The 25355-nt window shown below is 40.8% G+C and overlaps 1 protein-coding gene across 1 annotated transcript in view; it reads left to right on the top strand.

Moving 5' to 3' along the window:
* The window catches only part of ADAM12 (ADAM metallopeptidase domain 12), a gene marked incomplete at its 5' end in the record, with an annotated part of 82313 nt that overhangs the window by 14136 nt on the left and 42822 nt on the right, over nt 1–25355 (top strand). Inside the window, 6 exons of the mRNA XM_010013259.1 lie at nt 1009–1192; nt 5424–5489; nt 6354–6425; nt 8126–8295; nt 9495–9579; nt 15078–15226. Coding sequence (XP_010011561.1) covers nt 1009–1192; nt 5424–5489; nt 6354–6425; nt 8126–8295; nt 9495–9579; nt 15078–15226 — 726 coding nt within the window. The remainder of the gene's footprint in view (nt 1–1008; nt 1193–5423; nt 5490–6353; nt 6426–8125; nt 8296–9494; nt 9580–15077; nt 15227–25355) is intronic.

A 25355-nucleotide genomic window follows, 5' to 3' on the forward strand; every position in this document is an offset into this window, starting at 1 on the left:
GCTTAGACCATGGACACCCAAACCACACTGCCTGTATTTCCTCTGCTGAGCTGAAAGAGCAGCGTTATTCCAGCAGCTTCCTCAGCAGGAGGGATTGGGAAGATATTCAACTTTTTACCAACTTTGTTTTGCTGTAGCAGGTCAAAATAACTGGGCAGGACCCAGCACAAGAACCCAAGCAGAGCTTTTATTAGATGAGTTGTCTGGCATACACATGGAGAGTGGTTTTAGTTAGAAGGCAGCACATAAAACTCAGAGTTGGCTACGTGTCCTAGGTCTTCCACATGTCTCTTGGAGCAAGGTGTTGTATCTCTTCCTAATCCCCTCTTTCCTCTTTGCATACTGTAGCTCAAATTAGTGCAACAAGAGTGCTGTCATTGATGGAAAATCTTTCAGATCCTCAGAGAGCAGGTGGTATTGCTGTAAAAATTATTATTTTTGGTAGACAAATGAATTAAACAGGAACCCACTGGTTAATACATCTGAGCTGCACCACTGTGCAATATTTAATAATCCCTTTCGCTGCTGCAATGCCTCTTTCATCTGGCAGAATTGATGCTTGCCTCAGCATTTGGTTTAAAAGGTATAATGCACACTGCAGATCATAATGAATACTTTCCCTCTGTACCTTTCCTTACAAAAGCATTTCACCATGCTTTTGTTCATTACTGTTTGCCATGGGTCCTCAGAAGCACACACATCGAGACTCCACTCAGCAGTGGCAATGCGTCATTGTAAGAATGGAAAACACATAAAACACCAATATAATTTTGCTCTACAGAACAGCACTTCAGAAGTGGCAAATTTTCTTTGAGCCATTGCTTCTTCTAAAGTATAGTGTGCTGCAATAACAAATATACAGCTTTGATGTTTCCTGCTCCCCTCGACCATGACATTGTAAATCAGCGTTTTGCTTTGTCAGACTCCATCATTATTAAAACTTGTTGTAGACAAACGTATGTTAGCTCTTGAAAACCACGCATCTTACTCTGTTGTTTTCTGTAACAGGGGAGTTATTGTATTTGAAAACAAAAGCTACATTCTGGAGCCATTGGAAGGTGCTACAAGCGAACACAAGGTCTACCGAGCAGAGAATTTGATAATAGCCCCAGGATCTTGTGGCCACCAGCTGGACATCTCTGCTATGGGAGCTGATGACAATGACACATCGCACCATTCTCAAGCTGGCAGGGTAGGTGGATGAGGCACTTTTATGTTTCTAGTTTGCTGAGCACATCACTGGTAGCATTTCCATTTTACTGCCTATCATAACTCTCTGTTACAAAGAGTCCCTACTGAGCAAAACATTAAACCATACAGTCAACTTCTGTTGACATCATGTGCTAAAGTGCGTGCTTAAAATTAAGCTCATACTTACATGATTTGCTGAAGCTTTATCACTTTTTCTTGATCCTGTGTGTATAGCTTGCTTTTTACTTTCTTTTTGGAAATGAGATGGCACAGAAAAGTCTATGGTTTCATATTATGGTAACATACTGGTTCATGTATGTTTAGAGCTGGAATTTAAGACCCCATAAAGACACTGAGCAATGTCTGGAAATGTTCTTATCCACCCAAGGTGGAAGACAACATGATAGCTGTGAAGCTTTGCTAATATTAGGTTTTGAACCTTTGCATTCTAGTTGGAAAGTATCTTATGCAGACAAAACAAATTCTTACTGTATTACTTTACAGGTATATTAATAGAGGGGTTTTTATGTAGGAAGAAATGCACTTAATGTGAAGCGTATCTAGCTAATGGAAACTGTAGAAAACTAAATGAGGAAGAGGAAATACTGTAATAAGTTCATCTGCATATTGGATTGTAGGAAAAACTGGTTTAGGTGTTCAGAAATTATACCATGGTACAAATCTGCACTCAGCATTTATTAGATGTCACATTATGGGATTTATGCTTGCATGTACTTTTGCATCAGGTTAATTGTTAAAGAAAGCAACCTAAATGGCTAAATCCCTGGATATTATTTATGTGGTGGAATTAAATTATTTTACATTTTAAGAATATTAAATATCACATCTAATTCATTAACCTCTGAATATACCATTTGGCAGCCTAAATGTGTTTCTAAAACTGTGTAGGTTGAAAGCATTGGAAAAGTGCTTTTCACAACTTTATTAAAGTTTCCCTCAAATCCTTGGAACTTGACTTAATTTCGCTGAAGCAATCAACATAACACTGGGAAACTGAACTGAAATGTGTGCATGCAACTAGCTGATACAACCAAAACAGTTTTACTATTACCCTCACGGTTCTCATATCTTGTTGATGGCTTCAACTACGTGCCAGAATTCACCTTAAATATCTGAATAATATTTTTGCTGTGCTTCAGTGGACATAATTATAAAACCTGTCAACAGACACATCATATGGAGAGGTACAATATATCAAATGAGTATGCTGGATACACTTCTAATGCATAAATCTTAAAAGTTATCAAACGTAATGTGCAGAGTGAGTTTTCACATTTCAGTGTTGTCATCAGTGAAGTAGATTGTCAGGACACACTGAATAAAGATGACCTGCAAAGTAGGGAGACATAAGACTGTTTCAAATTATATTGGGTGACAGAAATAAGCAGAAATATAGTCTCACGTTCAGGGCATGATGAAAACTTGGTTTCTTGACAGGTCTGGGGGGAGCTTTTTGTTTGACTCTTTTTTTCTCCTGGCCCTTCACTCAGCTGCCTACACTAAATTCTTACTGAGCAGGGCTGAAATGTGGATCAATATATCACAAAGTTAGAGTAGCCTTTGGGTGAGATTTAAATATAGATAAATGGTGGGACAAACAGTGGACTCAGCTTCCCAGATCCAAACATGAGATTTAAAACGCAGTGTAGCAGATGTGTGCAGACACATTTTGCCCTACTGAAGCTGGGTCTCTGTAGATTCTGGGTCACTTTATAACTCAGAGAACCCTCAAATTGCAGCAGGGTTTTCCAGTTGAGCTCCACTGAGATAGGATCCTACCGAAAGCAAGCCTGATGTGTAAGACTGCTCCTACAATGTGGCATTTTCTCTGTAGCCACAAGAAAAAGCCATTTTGCTGGTGCTGGTGGACCACAGATCAGGCTGGTGAGCCGTTCAACGCAAGTGGATCATGGAGATAGAGAGAGGCTGCAGCACTGCAGTGTGAATCCAAGCCATGCCAATTCCTGACCTACCTATAGAAGCTTTTCTTGTTGTCCCTGGCCAAATTTAATTCTATCAGGGCTTTTGCTTTCCTTGGCTGTATTATTGACTCTTCATTTTAATTCTGAAGGATTAACTTAGGCAATGGACTGTGCACTGATGCAGTTGGCTGCAGAAAGCAAGCTGAAAGAAGTCATAATTAGGTATATATTTTAAATAAATATTATATCCAATGAATGCACATAGCCTTTGGGCAAATCACAGGAATAGATTTGTTATGCAAGTCAGTCATGAGAGGCTTACATGATCATATCCTGCTAGCCAATTTCTGTCAGGCTAATTCTCTCCCGTCCAAACAGTTTCATTCTTGGTAAAAAGTAAAGGATTTAAACTCACTGATGTAACAAAGCTTTTCTTATGTCTTTGTACCTGGATTTTCATGTCTCATCTGGAAGAAGACTAGATGCACCTTGAGGGTACACCTCTGATCAGGACCACATAATAAATTTCAGGTTATTTTAAACTTGTGGTGTCTGAGTGATCAGTTCTACCACAAAACGATACCCACATGGCCATTTGCCTTATGTGGCATCTCCCTCATGTCTGATGTATTTTGCAGGGAGGTAAATTGAGCTCTGCTGGAGCATTGTAGGTTCTGAGACATGGCAGGCCCTTTGTATTGCATGTGCTGCTGTTCCAGGAGCTGCAGGAGGGGATATGCCGACTCCTTGGTGGCCTGGTTCCCAGCCAGCACATCACCAGGCACTGCTGATGACCTGTGTGGCAGACAGGGCATAGGCATATATGTGCACCAAGTCTATGCACACACCATGACCCCATGGTGGTGACAGTTATTCCCAGTAGAGCACAAGAAGGTGACAGAGAACCCCAATACCAGGAGAAGCTGTAAGAATATCTACCTGATCTCATTTGTCAGGCACTCTAACAAATGTAATTCCATGAAGTGTTTATATCACTGATGTTTAAGTTCATTAATTACAGCTTTTATTGCTTTCTCAGTTCATAAATACCATCCAAACAGAACTTAATTGTTTTCCAGTTATTGTAGTTTGAGGGCTGTGTGACACTATTAAAAATGAGTTTGAAAGTCAGAGTTACTAAAGGTTACATCTGTCACTTTCCTCTGAACACAATGCTTCTTGCAAAACATTCACAATCATTAATCAGCAGATAATAAAGAGGAACGCACCGGTAATGTGAAGAGAACTATGTAAAATTTGGCTGGAAGGTGACATCCAGCACTGATTTAGCTTAGAGGGATTCACACAGTTTGCCTTGGAACAGTTTGCTTTGGAAAGCTTTACTCATGTTTTAGGTTATAGAGCATTGGTTTACTTCAAGACATCGTGGTCATTAATAGGTCATACATCTGCTTAAGCTCCTTAAATTCTGGCATGAAGATCAGATATACTGCTGAGACCTCTTTTCCAGAAACAAGGGAGGAATGATAGAATAGATGCTCAGCTGCTGTAAATCACAGACCTTTTACAAGCATTAATAGGTCTCTTAAATTTAGGGTAGCAGAGGAGTTGTGCTATGATTAGTACTATTACAAAATCATTTCATTTTCTTCAGTGATGTTTTTGCAGCTAAGCATTATGATTCTTTTAGACCTGCATTTAGAACAGCAAGCTGTTTTATATGAATACACAGATACAGAATGAAGTGTATGCCTTCTGGTTTTGCTTCTCCAGACACTGACGGTTCATTCCTTTTTTTTCCCTGCAGTTTTTGTTCTTGGCTTTTTCTTCCTCATTACTTTATCAGTTGACCACTTGATCTCTTCTCGGCTTCACTCAATATCCCTTTATCTCATTTTTCTTAGTAGCTGCATTGTCTATTATGTGAACTGTCTGCTAAAAGTGATCTCATCATTTCTTTAAATGTGCCTTGAAAATAGCAAAGGTCTTTCTGCTAGAGATGATATGCTCCTGCAAAGAAAGACAACTCGAACATTTCAACTGCAGAGAGCTGAAAGGTTGAGAGACTTTGTACCACTTTCCTGCTTGCTGTAATCTTGGGCAGGGATTTTGTAAGTACCACATAGACTGTTATTTTTTTGTAGTAGATAAAAGGAAAACTTCCATGAGGACAAGGAATACAGTAAAAATTTGTATGCAGTGAAATCTTCGGAAGACTGAGATGTTGTGTATCTCCTCTTGCAAGGTTTTTGTTGGACTGAGACAGAGCTGATTCCAAAGGTCACTTATTGCAAAAACAAAATACTCGTCTCATGTTTTTTTTGGCAGTACAAGAGGGAGACTCTGAAGACAACGAAGTATGTGGAGCTTGTTATTGTGGCAGATAATCGTGAGGTAAGAAACTTGAAACTAAAGAGTTATGGGAAGCACAAGGAAACGGGTAGCTCAGTTCAACTGCCGGTAGTGTGCTTCAGACAGTAATATGATGGTTTTCAAAAGGAAAGCTTTCCTAATTAGGGCTAAGCAATGGAAGGCACTATCAAGATAGGATAACACTGGTAGTCAATTATAGAATTTCTTGCAGTATTTCATAAGGAATTTGACTCAAATACTGGGATATCTTGCAGCATTTGAAGAAAAGGCAAACATGAATTCACCGCTCAAGATCTCCTTGAGATCGTTGAGTCTTCATTGCCGTTGCCTCTGCCCTCAGTGGGACTGACACTATTTGGAAGGCATGATAGGATACTCCACTTGCTTTTATAGCAGTACTTTACCACCACATCTTTTACTTTTCTGACGGTTTGCAAAGAGAGCTTCAAAGCAAGTAACCAGAACTGGCTGTAGGAATGTTCCAGTGAGTTGAATGGCAGCCAAAGATCTAAATCTCCATTTGAGTTACTTCTTTACTTACATTTTTTGTGTCTATTTGAGCACTGCTAGTTAGGGAATTATAATCATTCTACTGCAAGAGCCAAAACAGCAAAAGAAGAGCCTTTCCTTCTTCACAAAACATCAGTCCCTGAAAGAACCCTATGTGAGACTTAGAGATTTTAAATTTTTGTAATGAGAACCAGAATCCTACCCCATAGTCTGTGTTTATTCTGTGGTCCCATGAAGCCAACAGGAGCCTGCCAATGGCCTTTGGTGGCACTGTTTAATTCCCAACTTCAACGACAATGCTGGCAAAGTAAGGTGGCTTTTGGGGGGGAAATATGATGTTTGTGCTGCTAGTACATTGATCCTTTACATTCCAAGTTTCAGAGACAAGGCAAAGATGTGGAAAAAATTAAGCAGAGGCTGATAGAAATTGCAAACTATGTTGATAAGGTAAGAACATGAGCATGAATTCACTTTTCCCAAACTTACTACGCTTTCTGAAGGATGTTGCTGTGAAATCTATGTTTCTACTAGTAAATTAGGAAAGCTGCCATGCTCAGATCATCAGCTTTCACAGCCTTTGCCACATCTCCTTGTCTACCCACCTTTTCAAGGAGCTAACTTTGCTGCTTTCCTAATACTCCAGTATTTCATAACAATGCTTCTCTCCAACCAGTAAAATCAAAGAAGTAAACTGAAATCTATTCTGCCTTGAAACCCTTCAACATACTGTGAGCTTTGCTCTGTATATATATGTAGGGTGCATATATCTGTGGAAGCACTATTCTTAAGGAGATGCAGAATTTAGCTCTAGGATTTTATTAATCTGGGAAGACAGTGAGGATAATCACATGTGGAACAGCCCTTAATAAAAAGATTATTATAAGGAGGAATTTGGGGAACAAAGTCCTTTGCAGCAGCAAGGGATGGTCCAATTGTAAGGCCAACAAAGGGCCTGTGATGACACAGTCTATAAGATATATAGCCCAAACAGGATAGCAGAAGTACAAATATATAGTTCTTGAGTAAGCAAAAGTTGATGGCTGAGTAAGAGCAATAAGAAAGAGACATACACTGGATGATTTTGGATTTGAGGTAATTTCTTGACTATAAACAAGAAACCCTAAGAGTCCTCTACAGTGTTTTTTGAACAAATTAAAGTTTATTTTTGTTGTGCTGTATGGCCAGAAAAGATTAGGTGTCCAGCAGTGAAATTATAACCGAGGGAGCCTTAATTTAGCTGAGAACTTATCAAGTGATGCTTTAAGGGCAATAACTCAAGAAGCATTCTTGATTAAAACAAGCTGCCGACGACACCTCCACCTCTTCTGTAATTGTCTTGCTGACTTATTACTGGAGGACAGGTGTTTATATGTTACCTGCTCAAAATTAATTTTGCATATTATAATACATTTGTGTTTCATGCTTAATTTATGCTCAGCAAATGCCAGCGTTATCCAAATGACTGTAATGCATATAAACAAGACAGAGATCTAGTACATGCTTTTCTTCGGCTGTCAGCCAAATCTAGACTTGATCAATTCTTGAATCCTTCTTCACATTAGTCTCACATTAGAATTGTTAGCTCTGCTCCATTGCTAATGCTGCAGTGGCTCCCCTCTTGTAGCAACTGTGGCATTTACCAGTGGGATAATAGTGTTAAAATCACTTTTTTATGTGCAAGACTGGATGACTTTAGCTAATTTTCAGCTATGGGTTTGACCAACAACTGTAATACTATAGCAGAGCTGCCTCTACTTCCACAGTTGCATTGGTGCCAGTGATGGAGGGCAGCCATGGAGAGAGTCATCTGCCATAGCAAGTTTGTTCAGAAGTAAAGGTCTTCTGAAGGTAGATACATCTTGAAGGAAGACACCAAACTTGGGTGGGACATAGAAAAGTAGTGCATCTCTGGATCTCTTTGAATAACTTATGGGTATTTAATAAGGTCAGAACTGTTTTCTGTAAGCCATGGAAATATTTTGTCTGAGTCAGTCCTATCAGATGTTGACTTTCACCCTGCAAAAGAGACCATTTAAGCTTGTACAAGAAAGGTTCTTATGAGCATTATGCTTCTTTTGAAATACTCTAATCCAACGTGGTCTAAAATATGTTTTAGAGACATGTTTATATTTTCCTTTTCTCATTAGTTTTATAGGCCACTAAATATTCGAGTCGCCCTGGTTGGAGTGGAAGTATGGAATGACATGGATAAGTGCTCTATTTCTCAAGACCCTTTCACCAGCCTCCATGAGTTCCTGGACTGGAGAAAGCTAAAACTACTACCTCGTAAACCCCATGACAATGCACAGCTGATAAGGTAGACTTGACACTGCATTAAAAACCAGCCAGGTTTTCAGTGATTTAGGAATAACTGTACTGAATTCTTCCCCAGTTGCTAGGCTGTTGGGAGGAACATCTGTGCTCCTGAGGGTTTGTCATTCCCCTCTGCGAATATCAAACATTAAAGCGCTCTGCAGAGCCCTTCAGCAGATGTTTCAGATGAGTTTCCTTCCACATCTCTGCAATAGCCCTGTTACTTGTAGAGACCCTTCCTGAATACAACTCATGTAGAAGCGTAGATGTGTAATAAGCTCCTAAATACTTTAGGGTATAAATTTACAAGCAGCTGAAGCCCATCTCAGTCCAAATTGTTACTGAAAGAGGCAGTCCTGCCCTAAACCCAAATGTAGAGCTAAGGGGGCCCTATGTGAAGCCTGTTTCTTAGTAGGAAGACCTCAGAAAAATTTAAAACACAGCCTAAATTGTACAATTCATTTGCATTTGTGGCTTAAAAATGATATCATACACATCATTTACCCTCCTGTTTCCTCAATTGTTTCGATTGTTGTTTCAGGTAATTGAATAAACATGCTCAAAGTAAAAGCACTTTTAAAATAGTAAGAGAAACATCTCTTTCTTGAATCAGGTATCAGTTTGATCAATGAACTCTTCTTTATACTATACAGATAATTGATGACTTAGTAATTAAAAGAAGCTCTTTACTCATTACATAGATATTCTTACATTAGCTGTTTAAGAATAGAGTCCTTCCGAACTGCCCCTCACGAGATATTTGATTATTCTCTATGTATAATAATACTTTGAAATTGTTACATTCTAGGCTGTATATTATAGCAAGCAGCATATAAACTTTACACTGCATTAAAATAACCCTTCTTTGAGCTAGAGACATAATTTTCATGTTTCTATTTCTATTCCCAACTTCAGTCAGGGTAAAGAAAAAGGAAAGAAGGGTCCTGTTATAGCAGTAAGCCCAAAGGATGATGATCAAATGGATCTTTCTTATGGCAGGGATGCTGCCATTGTCAGTTCAGCAAGTTGGCATGACTAATCTGTGCTTTTCATTGTTTTAAACCTGTAAATGTCTGGAGCTGACACATTTGAAATGGGATCTTTGAGACTGGCAGAAATACAAGGGCTGAAAATAACAGGGAGGTGTCTTGGCATTGAACGGTGATGCTGTGATGATTCTTCTCCTTTCCTGCCCTCCTGCAGTGGTGTGTACTTCCAAGGGACTACCATTGGCATGGCACCCATAATGAGCATGTGCACTGCAGAGCAGTCTGGAGGGGTCGTCATGGTAAGTAGTAAAAGCACAGGGCTTGAAACTGGCCCAACTAACTGGTGTGTCACATTCTCAAGTTTTATAGTACCATATTCTGTACCAGAACATCAGCCCCACTTGTCCCATTTTCATTCTCATTATCTATATCTACATTCAGACTGCTTGTAAATGATAGTTTCCATAGTGAAAAAAAAATCAAACTATTGCATTAAAATATAGCCTGATCTCTTCACAAGAATCCTGTACTACTCATTATCATTAAATCAGGTGCTGAGGTGCTGTGAAGGATGAATACCAGAAAATGTATGTATGTTATGCACTTGGGTATACTACTGTTACAGGCAATGTCTATCCTGAATCTTTTATTATATTGATTTTATCCTGTATTTACAAAGTCTCCTGTGTAAGGCCTTATTTTTCATCTTTGCAGCCTGGTGGATTTACATTGCCAGACAATGAGAACAAACAATGGCAGCATTTATTCTACCTGTGTCTCTCTCAAAGAGTGTTAGTACTAATGGTGGTGTTAGATGCTGAGTATGATGAACATACAAGCAAACATTTTGGCCAACTTCTGAAAGTAGTTCTGGAGTTTTTATTTCATAATTTACTTTTTTTTCCTAGTTTTGAGCAGTGCTTTGTGCTAAGGAAGGCAAAGAAGTGTTGTATTAACTTCAGATGTGCAATAGAAGTACTTTAAATAAAATTAGATGTGGACTCTCAGAGCTTGCAGGCCACTAACAGGCTCAGTTGGGGACCTCAGAGCTCAACTCCAGAGCAGAAAGGCAGGGAGCCCTAAAAAACTCTTAGGTAGTCTCAGAGTTCAGCCTGCACATGCTGAAATCCTTTGTGTTTCCTACAGCAGGTGATACGGTGGTTCTCTCCAGCTCTGCTGGATACCTCAGCTGCAGAACCCTACATGAATGAGGTGGGAGCTCAGGAACAGAATGCTCAGAGTTTGCATGGTCTGAAACCTCCCAGTTCCTTAAAGCTTCATGGAGTTAACGTGCAGCCCAGGTTATGTAAGGATGCTGAGGTGCTGGCACAGGGTGCCCAGAGAAGCTGTGGCTGCCCCATCCCTGGCAGTGTTCAAGGCCAGGTTGGACACAGGGGCTTGGAGCAACCTACTCTAGTGGAAGGTGTCCCTGCCCGTGGCAGGGGTTGGAGCTGGATGAGCTTTAAGGTCCCTTCCAACACAAACCATTCCAAGATTCTATGACACTAAGGCTTTTGCCTCAAGACAATTCAAATAGTGAGATAATCCCAGAGACAGTCCCTTGAAGCTCCTGCATTTCCTTCCTTCTTAACTAGAGTCCAAGCTGAGCTTGGTCCACAGTGCATGGCCCCTTTGTGGTCTCTTGGACAAGCAGGCAGGAAGCCAAGCTGGGGTGATGTATGCATTCATGGAGGATGTGGTATACGTTCCAGATGGGGAAAATTTACAAGGTGAGCAGGGAAGCTGAGGTGTAGGAGAGTTGGAAAGAAGAATCAAATGACAGAATTTGGAGAAAGCCATACTAAAATTGTAGACAAGATAAAGGCTTCAGTCTCTTGGTAGCTTTAGAAGCTGAGTCTCTAATTGGTGTTTTATCAGCTTTTTGTTGGGGTACATGGGTGATATGTACAAAAGGAAAAGGAGGAATAGAAGAAAAAGCTATAGAAGTCTTCCCATGCACTTCCAAATCTTAGCAAAGGCATATATGAATGAGGCAGGCAGACCCATTTTATCCATGTCACCTTCAGGACAGCAGTCCCTGCTTTGACTTTATCTGCAGTCAGAGATGCCCTTAACAACAACCTTTTTGTCCTTATAATTTTTAGCATAAGCTTTAAAACACTCTGCAGTGTGTTTTAGTGCAAAGTCAGTGCTCTGCACTCTGGAAACTGTCATTTTAAACAGAAACAAAAAAAAATAGTTCATTCCAGTAAGAAAAAAACCCCAAGAATCAGCATTTCTATAAAGTGCTCTCGAGGCTCTGCCAGAGGAGACATTGATTTGGATGTCCAGGAGAAACACAGTGTCAGTGTTTGAATCATGGGCCAGGCAGCAGCTTCAGTTGTGCAGGGGAACATGATGTTTCCCAGTGACTCCCACCTCAATGAACTGAAACTTTTGAGGTGCAAATTAGCTCAAGGCTTCCACGGCATAGTGCTTTGAGTTCTTTAAGCCTCAAAAAGGGGCCAAATCCTAAACAAGCAAACACTCACTCCCAACCCCCAAAAGGGCAGCTGCCCAGACTTCCCCCCAGGTTAATAACGGGTGATTCAGGTGTACCCAAAAAAGGGGTTTGTGTATACCAGTATGTACAGAAGAAAGCTCTAAATTTGGAAAATACACATGTGAAAGAGTAACCTGGAGGCTGTAGTGCTCAAATGTCTCAACACTAAGCAACTGAACATTTGACCATCCTTATAACTCAGTCAACCTCTTACCCATCCCACCCTGAATACCCAATGCCAAAAAGCTTCCACGCTCTGAAAGAGACACTGAATAGATTGCATGAGAAATAGCACTTGAATACAAAAACTGGAGTCATCCTTGTATGATCTGATTTTTCTGATTGGTTATGCAGTTAGTCAGCTCTATTATATGATCTAAATTCCTCTTCTTGTCCCTCCCTGAGAGCCCTCTTTACTGTTCTGTAGGGCTGAATTCTCTCAGTGGTGGGTGACATCCTGTCTCCCACTAATTTTAAGAGAAACTCAAAGTGGAGAGAGCAGTCATCTTAGTATGAGAAGCTTTTGGTGTATCAAGAGCATTCTGGTTTTATTTTGCTGTGATGGTTTTGTTCTGTTGTAGAAAGACCAAACAGAAGTTGACATTAAAGCAAGTCTTTGACACATGATTCAATTTTCATTCTTCTGTTTTGAAAGATTACCCACTGGATTCATGGATTTAAAAGTAAACTATTGCTGAGCTGCTGTAACATAGTATTCTCACTCATGGGAAGTTGGGCTAAACGAGAAGTGTGGAACTGAGGCACTTATATTTTGGTGAATTGATTAAATGAAATAAAAGTATAGTTTAGGAAGCTTGTTCCTACCTGCATGGAAAGCACCAGGATTGGGGCATTTGCCTGTTCTAGCTGTAGCTGACAGCATTTTATTATTTACGATTTGATCTGAATCTCAGTGGAATGAAGCAGAGTTCAGTTGAAAGCAGCTGCATGTTTTGTGCAACAGCTTATAATGGCTTAACAGTAGATGGTTGCTTATTCAGTGGTTGTGAAACTGTTTGGTAATGACTTTTACTGCTCAAGTTAGCTTTAAAAGACCCTGGTGGGGTAAATCAAAGTCACATTGCTGTTCATTTCTTCAGTCCTTGTGATACTTAAATGGTCTCAATATCAAATGAGACATGTCACTGTTTGTTTTGATAATCTTCATTTATGCTGTCTTCAAATAACCTCTTTTGCTGAGACATCACATTCCTTGTTTTGAAAACCCTCTCTAGAAACTGATAAAATTGCACTCCAAGGGGATCTGAGCGAGTAATGAGAACCGCATGGGCTGCAATAATTGTTTGCTTAGTAAAGACCCAAATTACATTCCAAATCATTTATTGCTCTAGTTCTAGAGTGGACTGTGTGAATTCTTGGTTTTATTTTTAATTGCCATCTTTAGGGGTGTTCAGATAAATACATTCTCAGTCCAGTTAGTAGAAGAGATACTGGCAAAGTAAAGACCTGAGCTGAATTTGTTCTCTGTCCAGGTAGCTCAGTGCTTAGAGAAGGTTCTGTCTTGACCACATAGCCCTAATTTCAAGGCATCACTCCAATGTGTCACTGGTCAATTATATGGAATTATTTCATTGTTTTCTTAACCTTCGGTTCTGGATTTATTTCCAGTTGAGTGAGAGGATGTGCTCTCAATTTCATTGAATTCTCTAAATATTTGATAAATTACTATGAGTACCAAGATAAACCAATCTGTATATGACTAGCATCTGATAAGACATCTCCATAGGTAATCATTGTGCAGAACTATGTATTCCCTTGATTATTACATCTTATTTTGCTGCAGAGATTTACTCTTGCTTCTTTTACTAGGACAGGTTGTACAGCTTCTTTCAGCAAACAGGCATTTTAGAATATAACTGCAAACAAACTGGATGTCACAAGATTTGTATATTAAGATTTTAGAATTCAGGAAAAGCTAAAAAGAGATCCTTTGTTAAGAGATAAAATTCTTTTGAGTTTATTGCCAATGCAGAAGGAGTAGTTTCTTGTTTTCGTTATGACTGCATCCTCTTTTTGATTTTGTTTTCTGTTTAGGAAATGATTTATTAAAGACATTAGCACAGACAGATGAAAGAAGAAGCTCTTAAATCTACCCCAAGTCATGTATTAAGGGCTTCATTAATATACGGTTAATGTTTTAGACAGTTTTACCTTTCACTTGTTTTTAGTCTGAAGGTTGACTTAGATGATACTAAAAGAGTTATTTAAACTGAATATATTCATGTATGCTTTTAGAACAGGCAATAGTACATAGTCATTCCATTTACTGACTGATAAATAGTGGATCATGCATTTATATTACATGTTTATGCCTTTAGGGAAAGCTTTCATATGGGTACAGTGGATTTTTTTTCCCCTCAAGGAAAATGATCGATGTGGAAAGGTCTCTTACTTGTGGTTAAGCCAAAACATAAGCCTGTAATGAAATCATGCAGTCAATTTCTCAGAAATAATTGTCCCAAAAATCAGCATTTCAATGCGGATTAATGTTTATATTTCAATTTGACACTTGGAAAATTTAGAATATTCATAGGTGTTAATAAAAGACCGTTGAAGATTTCGACTTGCTTTGTCCTTTTCTTGTAAAAAGGTTTTCAAAGGTACTTGGTTTTTCATACAAGGCTTGTGAAATCTTGGACTTTCTGATATTAAAGAAACAGTCTGAAGAATAATAAAGAGACCAAGTGGAATCTCTTGCTGCATTTTTAATTTACCTTTTCACATGAAGGATCTTCTCACTTTCCCTCATCACACTCATCCTTGACCACAAATGATCACCCTTTCTAACACTCCACAGCCAGGTGACTGGTTTCTGCCACTGCCATGTCTTGGGGGTTTGGGGGACTTATTGAGCAAGGGAGTTTTAAGCCCTAAATAAAGAGGTGGCCCAGATGTTTGAAGCTGCCCAATGGTCTCCAGTGCCTAATGTAGACAAGACCCTTAGTGGTGTGATTTAGTGGTGGACCTGGCAGTCCTGGGGTAATGGTTGGACTTGAAGATCTTAAAGGTCTTTTCCAACCTAGATGATTCTATGATTCTATGTGCTGGGGAAATTGGGTGGCCAGGACAGATAGACTGTCCTGAAATTCCCACTCTGCACTTGGTATGTGTGGATGAATTTAAAATTGTGTCCATTTAACAAACAGCAGTGCAACTACAGCTGCTAAGTTTATAAAACATTCAAAGGATAAGAAACAGGACTTTAGAAGGGGGAATGTGTTTTCTGAATGGTTTTTACATGTGGATTTGACTGGTTCTTTTGGTATTTTTAAGGATCACTCAGAAAACCCCCTGGGTGCAGCCGTCACACTGGCTCATGAACTGGGACACAACTTCGGGATGAATCATGATACATTGGAGAGGGGCTGTAACTGTAAAGCATCTACAGATAAAGGGGGTTGCATCATGAACCCCTCTACTGGGTAAGTGAGAGGATAAACACTGGGAAGTCACAGTTGGAGTGGAAGATTTTTACATTCATTTTGGGTTTCAGGAACATTTAAAAGGTAAAAGCTAAAAAGCCTTTTCAGTGTCTGTCAAATCTTCTCGCAGTTATCCCCCTTGAGGTGAAACTATTAAACTTGTTATCAGAGCACAGCATGTACCATTGTACCTTTCTATTTCTATGTTACCAGCAGGAGAGACAAAAATGCTGTAAGCAACTGGTTAATTACCGAAAAAAAAAGAGCTCCACAAGACCGCATTGCAAGTGTTGAATGAGAATTTCACCTTCTCTCATCTTGCCAGCTGAGTATTGGTCACAATAGGAAGCAGCATCCTAAGGCCAAGACTAAGATGAATAGGAAATAAAGTAATGCAGGAAATATACTATTAGACTCTCTGTAAAGCCTTCGTCTTGTGTGGAGAAGGTTTTTAGTTTTGCACAAACTTTTGCATTTCACCCCTTGTTTTAATCACGTAGCAGTTTTAGAATGTGAGCAAATTAAATCTGCAAGGTCAGTGGGGTTAGGGCTGTTCAGTGGCCAGAGGGAGATCTTCCAAGAAAAGATATAGGACACCATGGAAAATAAAGTCAGTGAACTCATGGTCATCTCCCTGAGTCCGTGCTGAGCTGTTACTCTGCTGATGATAAAGGCACTATGCCAATGGAGAAGCACAGTGGTTTTGTAGACACAACCAGTACAGGCACCGTGACCAGGGTAACTAGTTGCAGCTTGCTTGTCTGTGTTGTAAAGTGCTGGTAGAAACTGAGTGATATATGAATGAATGAGTTCTCAATGTCCATGTTCAGACAAGAACAGATAGGATTAAACTGAAGTAAGAGACAGTAGATTCACCAAAGCTTTGTGATGGGAAGTGATGCGCTGGGCTGAACTGCCCGCAGAAATGTTACTGCCACTGGCTGGAAGCTGGTAAGCAGCAGTGGGACAAATATCTGTCAGCAGTGTCTTGTAGGTACAGCTGGATTTGTCTTAGGGCAAGAGGATGGTCTAGATGATCTTCTGATGTCTCTTCCAGCTCCCGAATTCTGTGTGTGTGTGCTCAAATTTCATCTGTTGCTTAAAAATCTCTTCAGGGAATTGTGATCAGCTCAACCTCTGCCTTCTCTGAGATGGTATGTTTCTGGGAAAGGAGGAGAGCAATGTGGGAGAGGCCAGGGAGTGTTGGGCAGGATTTCTCCCTGCTGGTCAGCCTAACAGCAGCCTTGGCACTCCTTCAAAGGCATGCTGTCACCCTCCTTCAAGGCAGAAAAAGGGATTCTGGCCAGAGGCCAAGCACAGCAAGTTAAGAGACAAACAAAAGAGAGTTGTGTGTGTGTGGAGGAGAATGAGAGTGACTTCTACACTGTGGAAAAGAAAAATAACTGGGCTCTTTGAAACAATAGGTAGTAAATGTCTGGATGGAATTGCACTCTGCAGCACGTCAGGGCTTGGGTGCACACTATGAAAACCAGCTGAAGTTTGAAACAGGGCTTTGAGGTGAGGTGATGTGAGAGCTGGTAAGGAGTGGGGAGACAGGTTTAGGGTCTGAGCTCCTGACAGCTCTGTGACAGCTTTGGTTGTCTAAGCTGAGTTACTGGTTGGGCATCCAGTTACTCCACTTCTGGAAATACATGGAGAGATGCACTCAGGACAGAAATGTCTAGGCACTTCCTGAACTCAGCTTGTGAAGATGTCTCTAATGTGAGATTGGATAGCTCTTCCTGGTTCTGCCTCCTGCACCAGAGTCCTTTGGGTGTATCTGAAGCTTCCTCTGTGCTGGGTGTGCCGGTCATAGAATCATCACTGAATCATAGAATGGTCTGGGTTGGAAGGGACCTTAACGATCGAAGTTGTAGCAGCTCAGCATGTTCCTCAGATATGACTCCAAGCAGCTCAGTTCACTTTATGTTGGGGTTTCTGTAGCACCTTACAAGTTAAAGGCTGTGCTTCCTTCAGCAACCCCAGCACCCCATCAGTGAGACAGTCTGGGGAGGGGATCATCATGAGTAATGCTCTCTCTTGTTGGATTTTTACCAAACTTTATATCAAACTTGTGCCTGAGGAGGAGTTGTGCCGTTCACAGGATTGAGTTGACTGTTTTGTTTGCACTGATTATTGATTTATAAATGGAAATTTTAACATCAGGTTTCTAGCCTCAGGCTTTACCTTCATACTGTGCTGTCGATCTATAACAAGTATTCTGGGAGAATTCTTTATGCCTGAAGCCAAACTGCATTTTCCCAATTAAAAATTAATACTTTGAATATTTACCCAACACCTGACCAATAGCAGTATTCCTTGGAGCACCACTAGTCAAGGAACTGAAGAGATTTGGGCTCTGGAAGTACATGTCTGTTAAGGGAAGGCCAAGTGAACATTCCCTACCTGAAATGTACTCTTGGAATAGCAAAACAAAGGGCATCCCAGGGTAGGCACAGACATTTAGAGAGATAGCCTGCTCTTTCAGTGTATCCGTTGGCACTCACTCTGTGTTTTTCTAATTTCTGTTGGTTTAAGATAGATTTAATAAGTGCAAAGAAGAAATATCTTTGGGCTGAAGCTGGTGCAAAAAGTACAAGCCCCCTGGAAAGCCCTTGTCTGATAACTAAAATAATAGGAAATATCTAGGTTATGGCAGAAAGGCCTCTATAAACATAACTTCGTGGTCATTTGTGTGGTTGTGCAGCAAAAGGGAATGTTTTAAGGCTTTTACTTGAAAGTGATTTCATTAATTATTGCCATTTCTTTCATTCGTTGAAGAGGGCTTGGAAATTACTTCTTGGTAGAGAAAATCTCCAGGGATCAGTGTGGAATTTAAACACTGTTGGTTCTATTCTTTAATGAGCTTCCTATAGGTTTTATTCTTAAAAGATGCCAGCAAGATGTGTACCGCTTGTGTGTGAGCTACAAATGCCTTAAAGATCCTCTACTTTAGGAAAATATATTTTCTATAATAGAGAATTAAGCATATAAAACCCAAAAAATTGCGGCATTCCAGGCTTTTTAGAGATTCAAATATCTGCTATGGAAATCACATAAATCCTACTGTAGAAGTCTGGGGGTTTGCAATAAAAATAAGATCAATAAGGAAATATTTAATATTAACTCATTGTTCCTTTTTATCCATATGTTTTAGTGATATTCCTCCAGTTCTTTCCAATTGTTTTGACCATAGGCTGTTCCAAGTGAAAAAGAAGGCTATAAGGAGTCTTAAAGAGAGTTGCAAATCTTTTTACTGAGATCACAGTGTCTGACAACTAAGGGGGGAGGCTGAGCCAGTGAGGCTGCTTCCGTATTCCACTTGTTTTCCAAGTATCACCCTAAAAGTTTCCACTCTAAGGAGTGAAAATACTCTTCCTGACAACTAGATAAATACCAAAGGGTTCTGGTGAAACCCAAGGCGTTAGTCTAGATTTATACCACTGCAACTAAAAGCAGAAATCAGCACCGACTGCAGAGCAAAATTATGCCCATTAGCACTGCTTGTTTGTTTAGTTACTTTGGAAATGTGCTTTCTGTGTGCTCCTTGCTCAGAATTGAGCACAAGCATCTCTGTGGGGGGTTGAAATTGGGTAAGTTTCCCCAAAGTAGTTGAAAGCTTAAGAATGCATATAGGCTTGAAATTTCTTGACAGCCTTAAGGGAAGCAAAATCTTTATAGTCAGTCTTTTCTCCTCCTGTAAACCCAAGGGTTTGTACTTCCCCTCACCCACATGTGCATGTCCTTGCCAATAGCATGCTCGTCTAGGTTATATATAGGTGATTTACTCAACTAGCTTGTTACCAGGGAAGTTGAGCATCCTGAAAACATGTTCTTCCTTCCCTCTTACAGAAAGTACTCCTTGATGTTGTTCCATCCCACACACACACACTAGTTTAGGTGTTAATGAGAGACCAGGAATCCACTAAGGACAGCAAGTTTTACCATCCAGAAGCTGATCCTACTGTCATCTCTGCCCCTTTGCTGAGCCCCATGACTTGCTATACTGAAAGCTTCTTTCACAGAAGTGTGTTGCTCTTACCATGTTCCTTTCTTGCTGCTGAATCATCCTGGCTAATTGAAATGCCAGGCAGGCTCCTAGGGTAGACCTGTTTGTTTTCTCTCTCTTTGCACTACCATAGGCAGAAGCAGGTTTTTCACCACGCTGATGGAAAAGAGGATGACAGGAAGAGGGCTGCTTGTTAGAGTCTCCTCCAGTCCCCTTTGCACTGGGCTATGGGATTGACAGAGATGTTTCCCCAGGTCTGTCCTATTCCTCATGCCCCATTTCTTTCACCATCCATGTATTGTGAGATGTAATACCTTCTCTTGACCTGGAACGGGGCATGCTTTAACCATAGCCTAAAAGCTGTCTTTACAGCTAGAAATCATGGGGGGCTTTTACACACGGCTTCAGCAGACTCCGCTTGCCCCATAGCACTGAAACTACACATGGAAAAGGCAACCAGCTTGGAGTTTGACCTGGATTTTTTCTGTTCCAGCAGTTTGGATGCATCTGCTAGTTTGCATCCCAGTGGTGGCACAAAGCTTAGGGACAGAAAGCTAGTTGGTGCCACACACTAACATAAGGAAGCAGCTTCTCTATGGTAATTTCTCCCCATAATGATTCCTCTTTTGTCATGTTTTTTACAGTGCTGTTCTTGAAAAGATAAAGAATGAATTGAACCCCTCTATGGCTGCCTTTATTTTCCTGTTCTCATCCTGTATCTTGTGCTACCATTTCGATTTTCACAGCTACAATTTAAAGCCAGTACATCTTTCTGATTCAGTCAGGTTTTAAATTCAATTCACCCAGAAAGCCAACCGTGTGCTGGGCTGCATCAAAAGGAGCACGAGCAGCAGCTCAGGGAGGGGATCCTGCCCCTCTGCTGGGCTCTGGAGAGACCCCCCCTGCAGCCCTGATCCAGCTCTGGGGAACAGCACAAGAGGGACGTGGAGCTGCTGGAGCGAGGCCAGAGGAGGCCCCGGAGCTGCTGCGAGGGCTGGAGCAGCTCTGCTCTGGAGCCAGGCTGAGAGAGCTGGGCTGGGGCAGCTGGAGAAGAGAAGGCTCCTCAAGGGGACACCTTAGAGCAGCTCCAGGGCCTAAAGGGGCTCCAGGAGACCTGGAGAGGGGCTTTGGACAAGGGATGGAGGGACAGGACAAGGGGAATGGCTTGAACCTGCCAGAGGGGAGATTGAGATGAGCTCTGAGGCAGAAGCTCTTCCCTGTGAGGGTGCTGAGGCGCTGGCACAGGGTGCCCAGAGAAGCTGTGGCTGCCCCATCCCTGGCAGTGTTCAAGGCCAGGTTGGACACAGGGGCTTGGAGCAACCTGCTCTAGTGGAAAGGGGATTGGAACTGGATGAACTTTATGACTTCATATGTTACAGGGATGTGGAACTTGGTCTGTGACTTTGTGGCCTCATGCTGGTGGAACTGCCTGTGCTGCAGAACACCCTGGGGCTCTGTCCAACCAGGGGGCACCAGGTTTTGTGTAGTGATCAGAAGTGAAGAAAAGGGAGGCATAAAACTGAAATCAATTCTTTAACCTCTCCACTATTGATCACCTCTTTGGAGGATTTTTGCCTCTCTGTAGAAAAGAAGAGCTAATTTTGAGTAATTGCTGTTCAGTACACAATTTCACTTCAATTATTTTAAGGCAGGGGGATGTATGGAGGAGGCAAACAATTAGGAGCACAGAAAGAGCATGTAGTAGAAATCTTAACTAGAAAAATACTGTGGAAATTTGGAGAACACTTTTTTAACCAATCCAAAAAACACCCACTGTTGGCAGAATGTTTTTAAGTGAAATTAAAACCTTTATGGTAGAATTAAAACAGATAGCCAACGGGAAGCTGCATATTTGTGAATGAGAGTGAGAGGAAAGCATGATCTATTAAGAGTCAGCTGAGTGACAGGCCCAAATTAAACTAATTGACTTGATCTAAGTACTGCTGAGGAGAAATAGGGAAACACTAAAGACGGGAAGGACCATCAGGTGGGCTTCTAGTAGGTACCACTGAAAAAGAGCATTGGTACATACTGTATTTGAATTCTCCCTAGGAACAATAAGGTATTGTGCACTGAACACTGAGTACATTAGTTACAATTAAGGCTAAATAAAATATTTAAGTGGAAGAATAGCTTTTTTTCCTGAGCAATAGTACCAGACGTCTGTGAATAGCTAAAAAGTGACACTCGGCATACCATGAACTGCATAGAAGACATCACAAAAGTGAACATTCCTCTTCGCCCCACTGGCGATGTGCTGGTCCATGGGTTCATCACACGAGTGTCCCAGGCAACCAAGGATTAGGTTAACAAACATGTGCTCTTTGTAGCATGTTACAGGCCAGTTCCCAACTGTTTTGAAAGCATGGTGCTGTATGATGTGGGAGAAGAAGCTGTCCTTGAAAGGCAGCTTTCCCACAAGGGAGAAGCAGTTACATTTGATGCTTTCCTTTCATGCGTTAACTTCAGTGGCCAAGGGGAGGTGCATTACACTTTAGCTTGTGTCAGTCACAGCACCAGTTTCTGCTGGCAAAGGAAAATCATTTGACAGCCCCCTGTGCTAGCAAGTATATTACCAGAAGCATCTAAAACAGCTATTCATTTGCTTTTTCCTCTTCCCTCATCCCCAGTTCATGCTTATTCCTCATTGTTGAAGGTCTTATTTTGTTTTGTTTCCTGGTTTTCCTAGTGTAAACTCCCTGACTTAAATTCTGTGGTACTCTTAAGATTTCTCCAGTGTTCAAGCTCAGTGTAAGGGCAGGGGTTAGCAGAAGGTTTAGCTCTCAGATCTAGCTCCTCTTTCAGTAGTCCAGCAATCAGTATGCTCCCTCTTCCCCAAGCTGCTGGGGTCTAAAGTTGTTTCTCGAAATGCTCCCCGGAGCCACCAAGGTGTCACAACTTGGATTAGGTATTTGTTGTCTCTGTTAAAGTTAAATGCTAGTTCACAGGTATGCTAATTATAGAATCCGAGTACAGGATCTCTATCCAAAAACCACCTCATATTTGTGATTATCATGCTACACTCACACCATGAAATATGGGTTTGGGCAGAGAAATTGGCTTGTGAATCTAAACCCCAACCTGGCTTGTTCCTGTGCTGCAGTTCACTCCACGTCTGGTGAAGTGGAGTAGTGTTTTGTGGGGCTGTGTGATAATCCAGATGATGGAAATCATCCAAGTTAAAACAAGGCTTGTGGGTGCAGAATGTATATTGATGAGGATTATTTAGTGATCTGCCTGGCAGTTCGGGTGTACATTTATCCCGATGTAGCTGGGATACCTGTGAACAGCAGGATTGGGTCAGGGTGAGGAGATGCTCAGCAGCATCTTCATCTGCCTCCACCACCAAAAGCAGTGTCTGGGGGAACAGCACCCTGTCATTAAAGTGTGTTACACAACTGATGTCCTTTGATGGTGCTGAAGGTCTGTTCTTCCCTCGTATGTCACCCATTACCATTAATGAGATTTAGGACTGCACATCAAAAGAAGGCTAGTAACAGTAATGCTGATTTCATAATGCAGAAGTATACATTTACATGATAGGTGGATGGCTGATGTCTCCTGGAGAACTGTTTTGATCAGTAGGGTTGGCTCTCAAAGGCTTTTGTGGGGAGGCATGTTATTTTGTCATGTGCTTTTGTTTGATTTTTGGGTTTAAACAAGAACAAAATATAATCAAGTTCATCATAAACATGTAGTTAAATAAATAAAACACAATTAAAATCTATTAAGGACAAGCTAGGGAGTCATTAATCATATGTGTCATTTATTGTACTAAGTGTTAGCTTCAATCACATTTCTTCTTCTTGAAAAATGATCTCAAGGAAGCAGGATATAAGGTCACCTTGATTTTGGTTGTTCAGACTCTGAACTGGAGTCTACAGAACTGGGCTATGAAAACACACACCCTATAGAGGTTTCCGGTACACTAGCTTCAGGATACAGCCAGGTATGCCATGAAAACAGCATCTTGGCTTTGGTACTGAATTAAATTGAAGTGAAAAACATTTATTCCAGCACTTCACAAGGTAAAAAACCCTCTATAATAATCTTAAAAGCTAAAAAAAGGTGCAAGTTCATGCTAGAAATGTGACCCAAATGAGAAATACAGTGTGGGAGAAGACACTTGAATTTACTGACTGGCTCTCTTTCCTTTCTAGACATCTCACAGCATCCTGTAGCTGTAGAGCTGTTAAACGTTAGCTAATCAAACCATTATTAGTTAGCACAGTATTTCCTGACCCCTCTCAGTTTGTTTTCAGCTGTGCAGACCTCACTTTGCATTTTTTGGTCTGGCAGCTCAGAGCCACTGAAGTGTAGAGTCAGCAGAACTCTCTGGAATTACCTCTGTTACGATTTGAAGAAAATGAAATTATCTTTAAGACGTAAACAGTTTCTAATTAAACTCTGGAGCTGTTTATGTTTCCCAACCAGGCTGAGCTGAGCTCTGCACAAAGACAGGCTCCTTTGCTGTCTTTTCCTTTTTTTAATAAAGTTGATATACTGATGTAATAAATTACTTGTGACAGAGCAAGGGCTGTTGTGCCAGCAGTGCAACTGCTGCTTAAAAACCTTAAGCAACATATCCCTATGCCCTAGTAATTTAGCACATTGCATTCTGGTCCTTCCTTTAGTAGGAAATGGCCTTGAGATTACAGAACAGATTTATGTCAGTCTTTCCCTTAACTCCAAGTAGCCCCATGTCTGCAGAGCATTTGGCATTCCTTTTTGTTAATAATTTCCATACATTGCAGATAGATTTAATTGTTGTGGTAAATGAGATCTGCGTTGAAGAATTAATAGTGTTGGTTGAAATACGTTGCATGTTTCCCAGCTTTTTGCAGGAGTGGGTCACTGTTAACAATTAGCACACAGAGCTACAAGGCAGGTCTTTAAAAGAGTAGATATTGCTTCTTAGTCAGTAGATGTGCTGTTAGAAGTGCAAATATTTGGCTTTTCTGTGTATTTCAGAGGAGACGCCGTACAGATTTACAGTATGTATTTTCTGTAAGTGCAGCTGACAAGGAGAGAGGTTACTTCTGAAATGAAAACACATTTTATTTCTGGTCTGATTATTTATAGCAGATACTTAAGGACAAGTCATGGTTTCTACTATGTGATGTGTCCAGAAGACTGGATCCTTACTGGCTGGGATGCTCTTATGTGAGAGCTTACTTGTGTTTTGTCTTGTTGGTATAATACCCATAGAAAATATAGATCTGTAAGGGACATTTTTCTCCTGCAATACTGCTATTGCCATGACCCATGAGAACAAATCATATAAGGACATTTCTCTCTGTCTTAGCTTTCTGTTTAATCAAAAAACCTTTTCAACCTGCAGGGATAAATCTCTAGTGCAGTGTATGGAGAATTAAGCTCACAATGTCCAGTTTTAATTGGTGTTAATGAATTCCAAATTCCCAGAGTATAAACAGAAACATACCTTGAAGGGCATATTCTTAAGGTCACGTGAATGCTCCTTTTTGAACATGTATTGTATGCCCTGAAGCACTTTAAGGAATTGATGTTGACTTGGAAGGCTGAATCACTGTAATTAAATGATGCCTACAGCTGCATTTGCCACAGTTGTCATGGGAATCACAGAGTCTTTTGTGCCTGGGATAGATGTGTAAAATGTTTAAAATTCAGAGAAGGAAGATGTCCATTTTACCCCAACAATTGCTTCCTGCAAAGTCATTCTTGTTCTTTTCTAATGTCAAAGCCTATTACAGAGTCCCACATTTACTGTGGGATTCTTGTGGCAGAAATGCAGGTAGGCTCCACTACAGTGTTTAAAACTGAATGGCACAGCTCCACTAGTGAGATGAAGATAAGCAAGTGCTTATTTTAGTGCAAAGGCACTGAAAATAAAGAGGTGAAATAACTGGTGTCCTAGGGAGCCTTTCTGGCTGCTTCTAACATAGCATGGAAGTTGCATTCATCTTTGTCAGTGATGTTCTCCTGGCAGGCAACCAGCAGTACATACGAAATCCAGGCTACCTCCACGTTGGTAGGAAAGCTCCTATGGACTTCAATAAGGCCATGATTTCATCAGGATACCTGTGGATTCCTTTATGTTTCTCAGAAGCCTTTCATTCCTGTCAGTGAGAAAGAAAAGGG

The sequence above is a fragment of the Nestor notabilis genome, unplaced genomic scaffold, assembly GCF_000696875.1.
Source record: "Nestor notabilis isolate BGI_N333 unplaced genomic scaffold, ASM69687v1 scaffold2344, whole genome shotgun sequence".
Lineage (NCBI taxonomy): Eukaryota > Metazoa > Chordata > Aves > Psittaciformes > Psittacidae > Nestor > Nestor notabilis.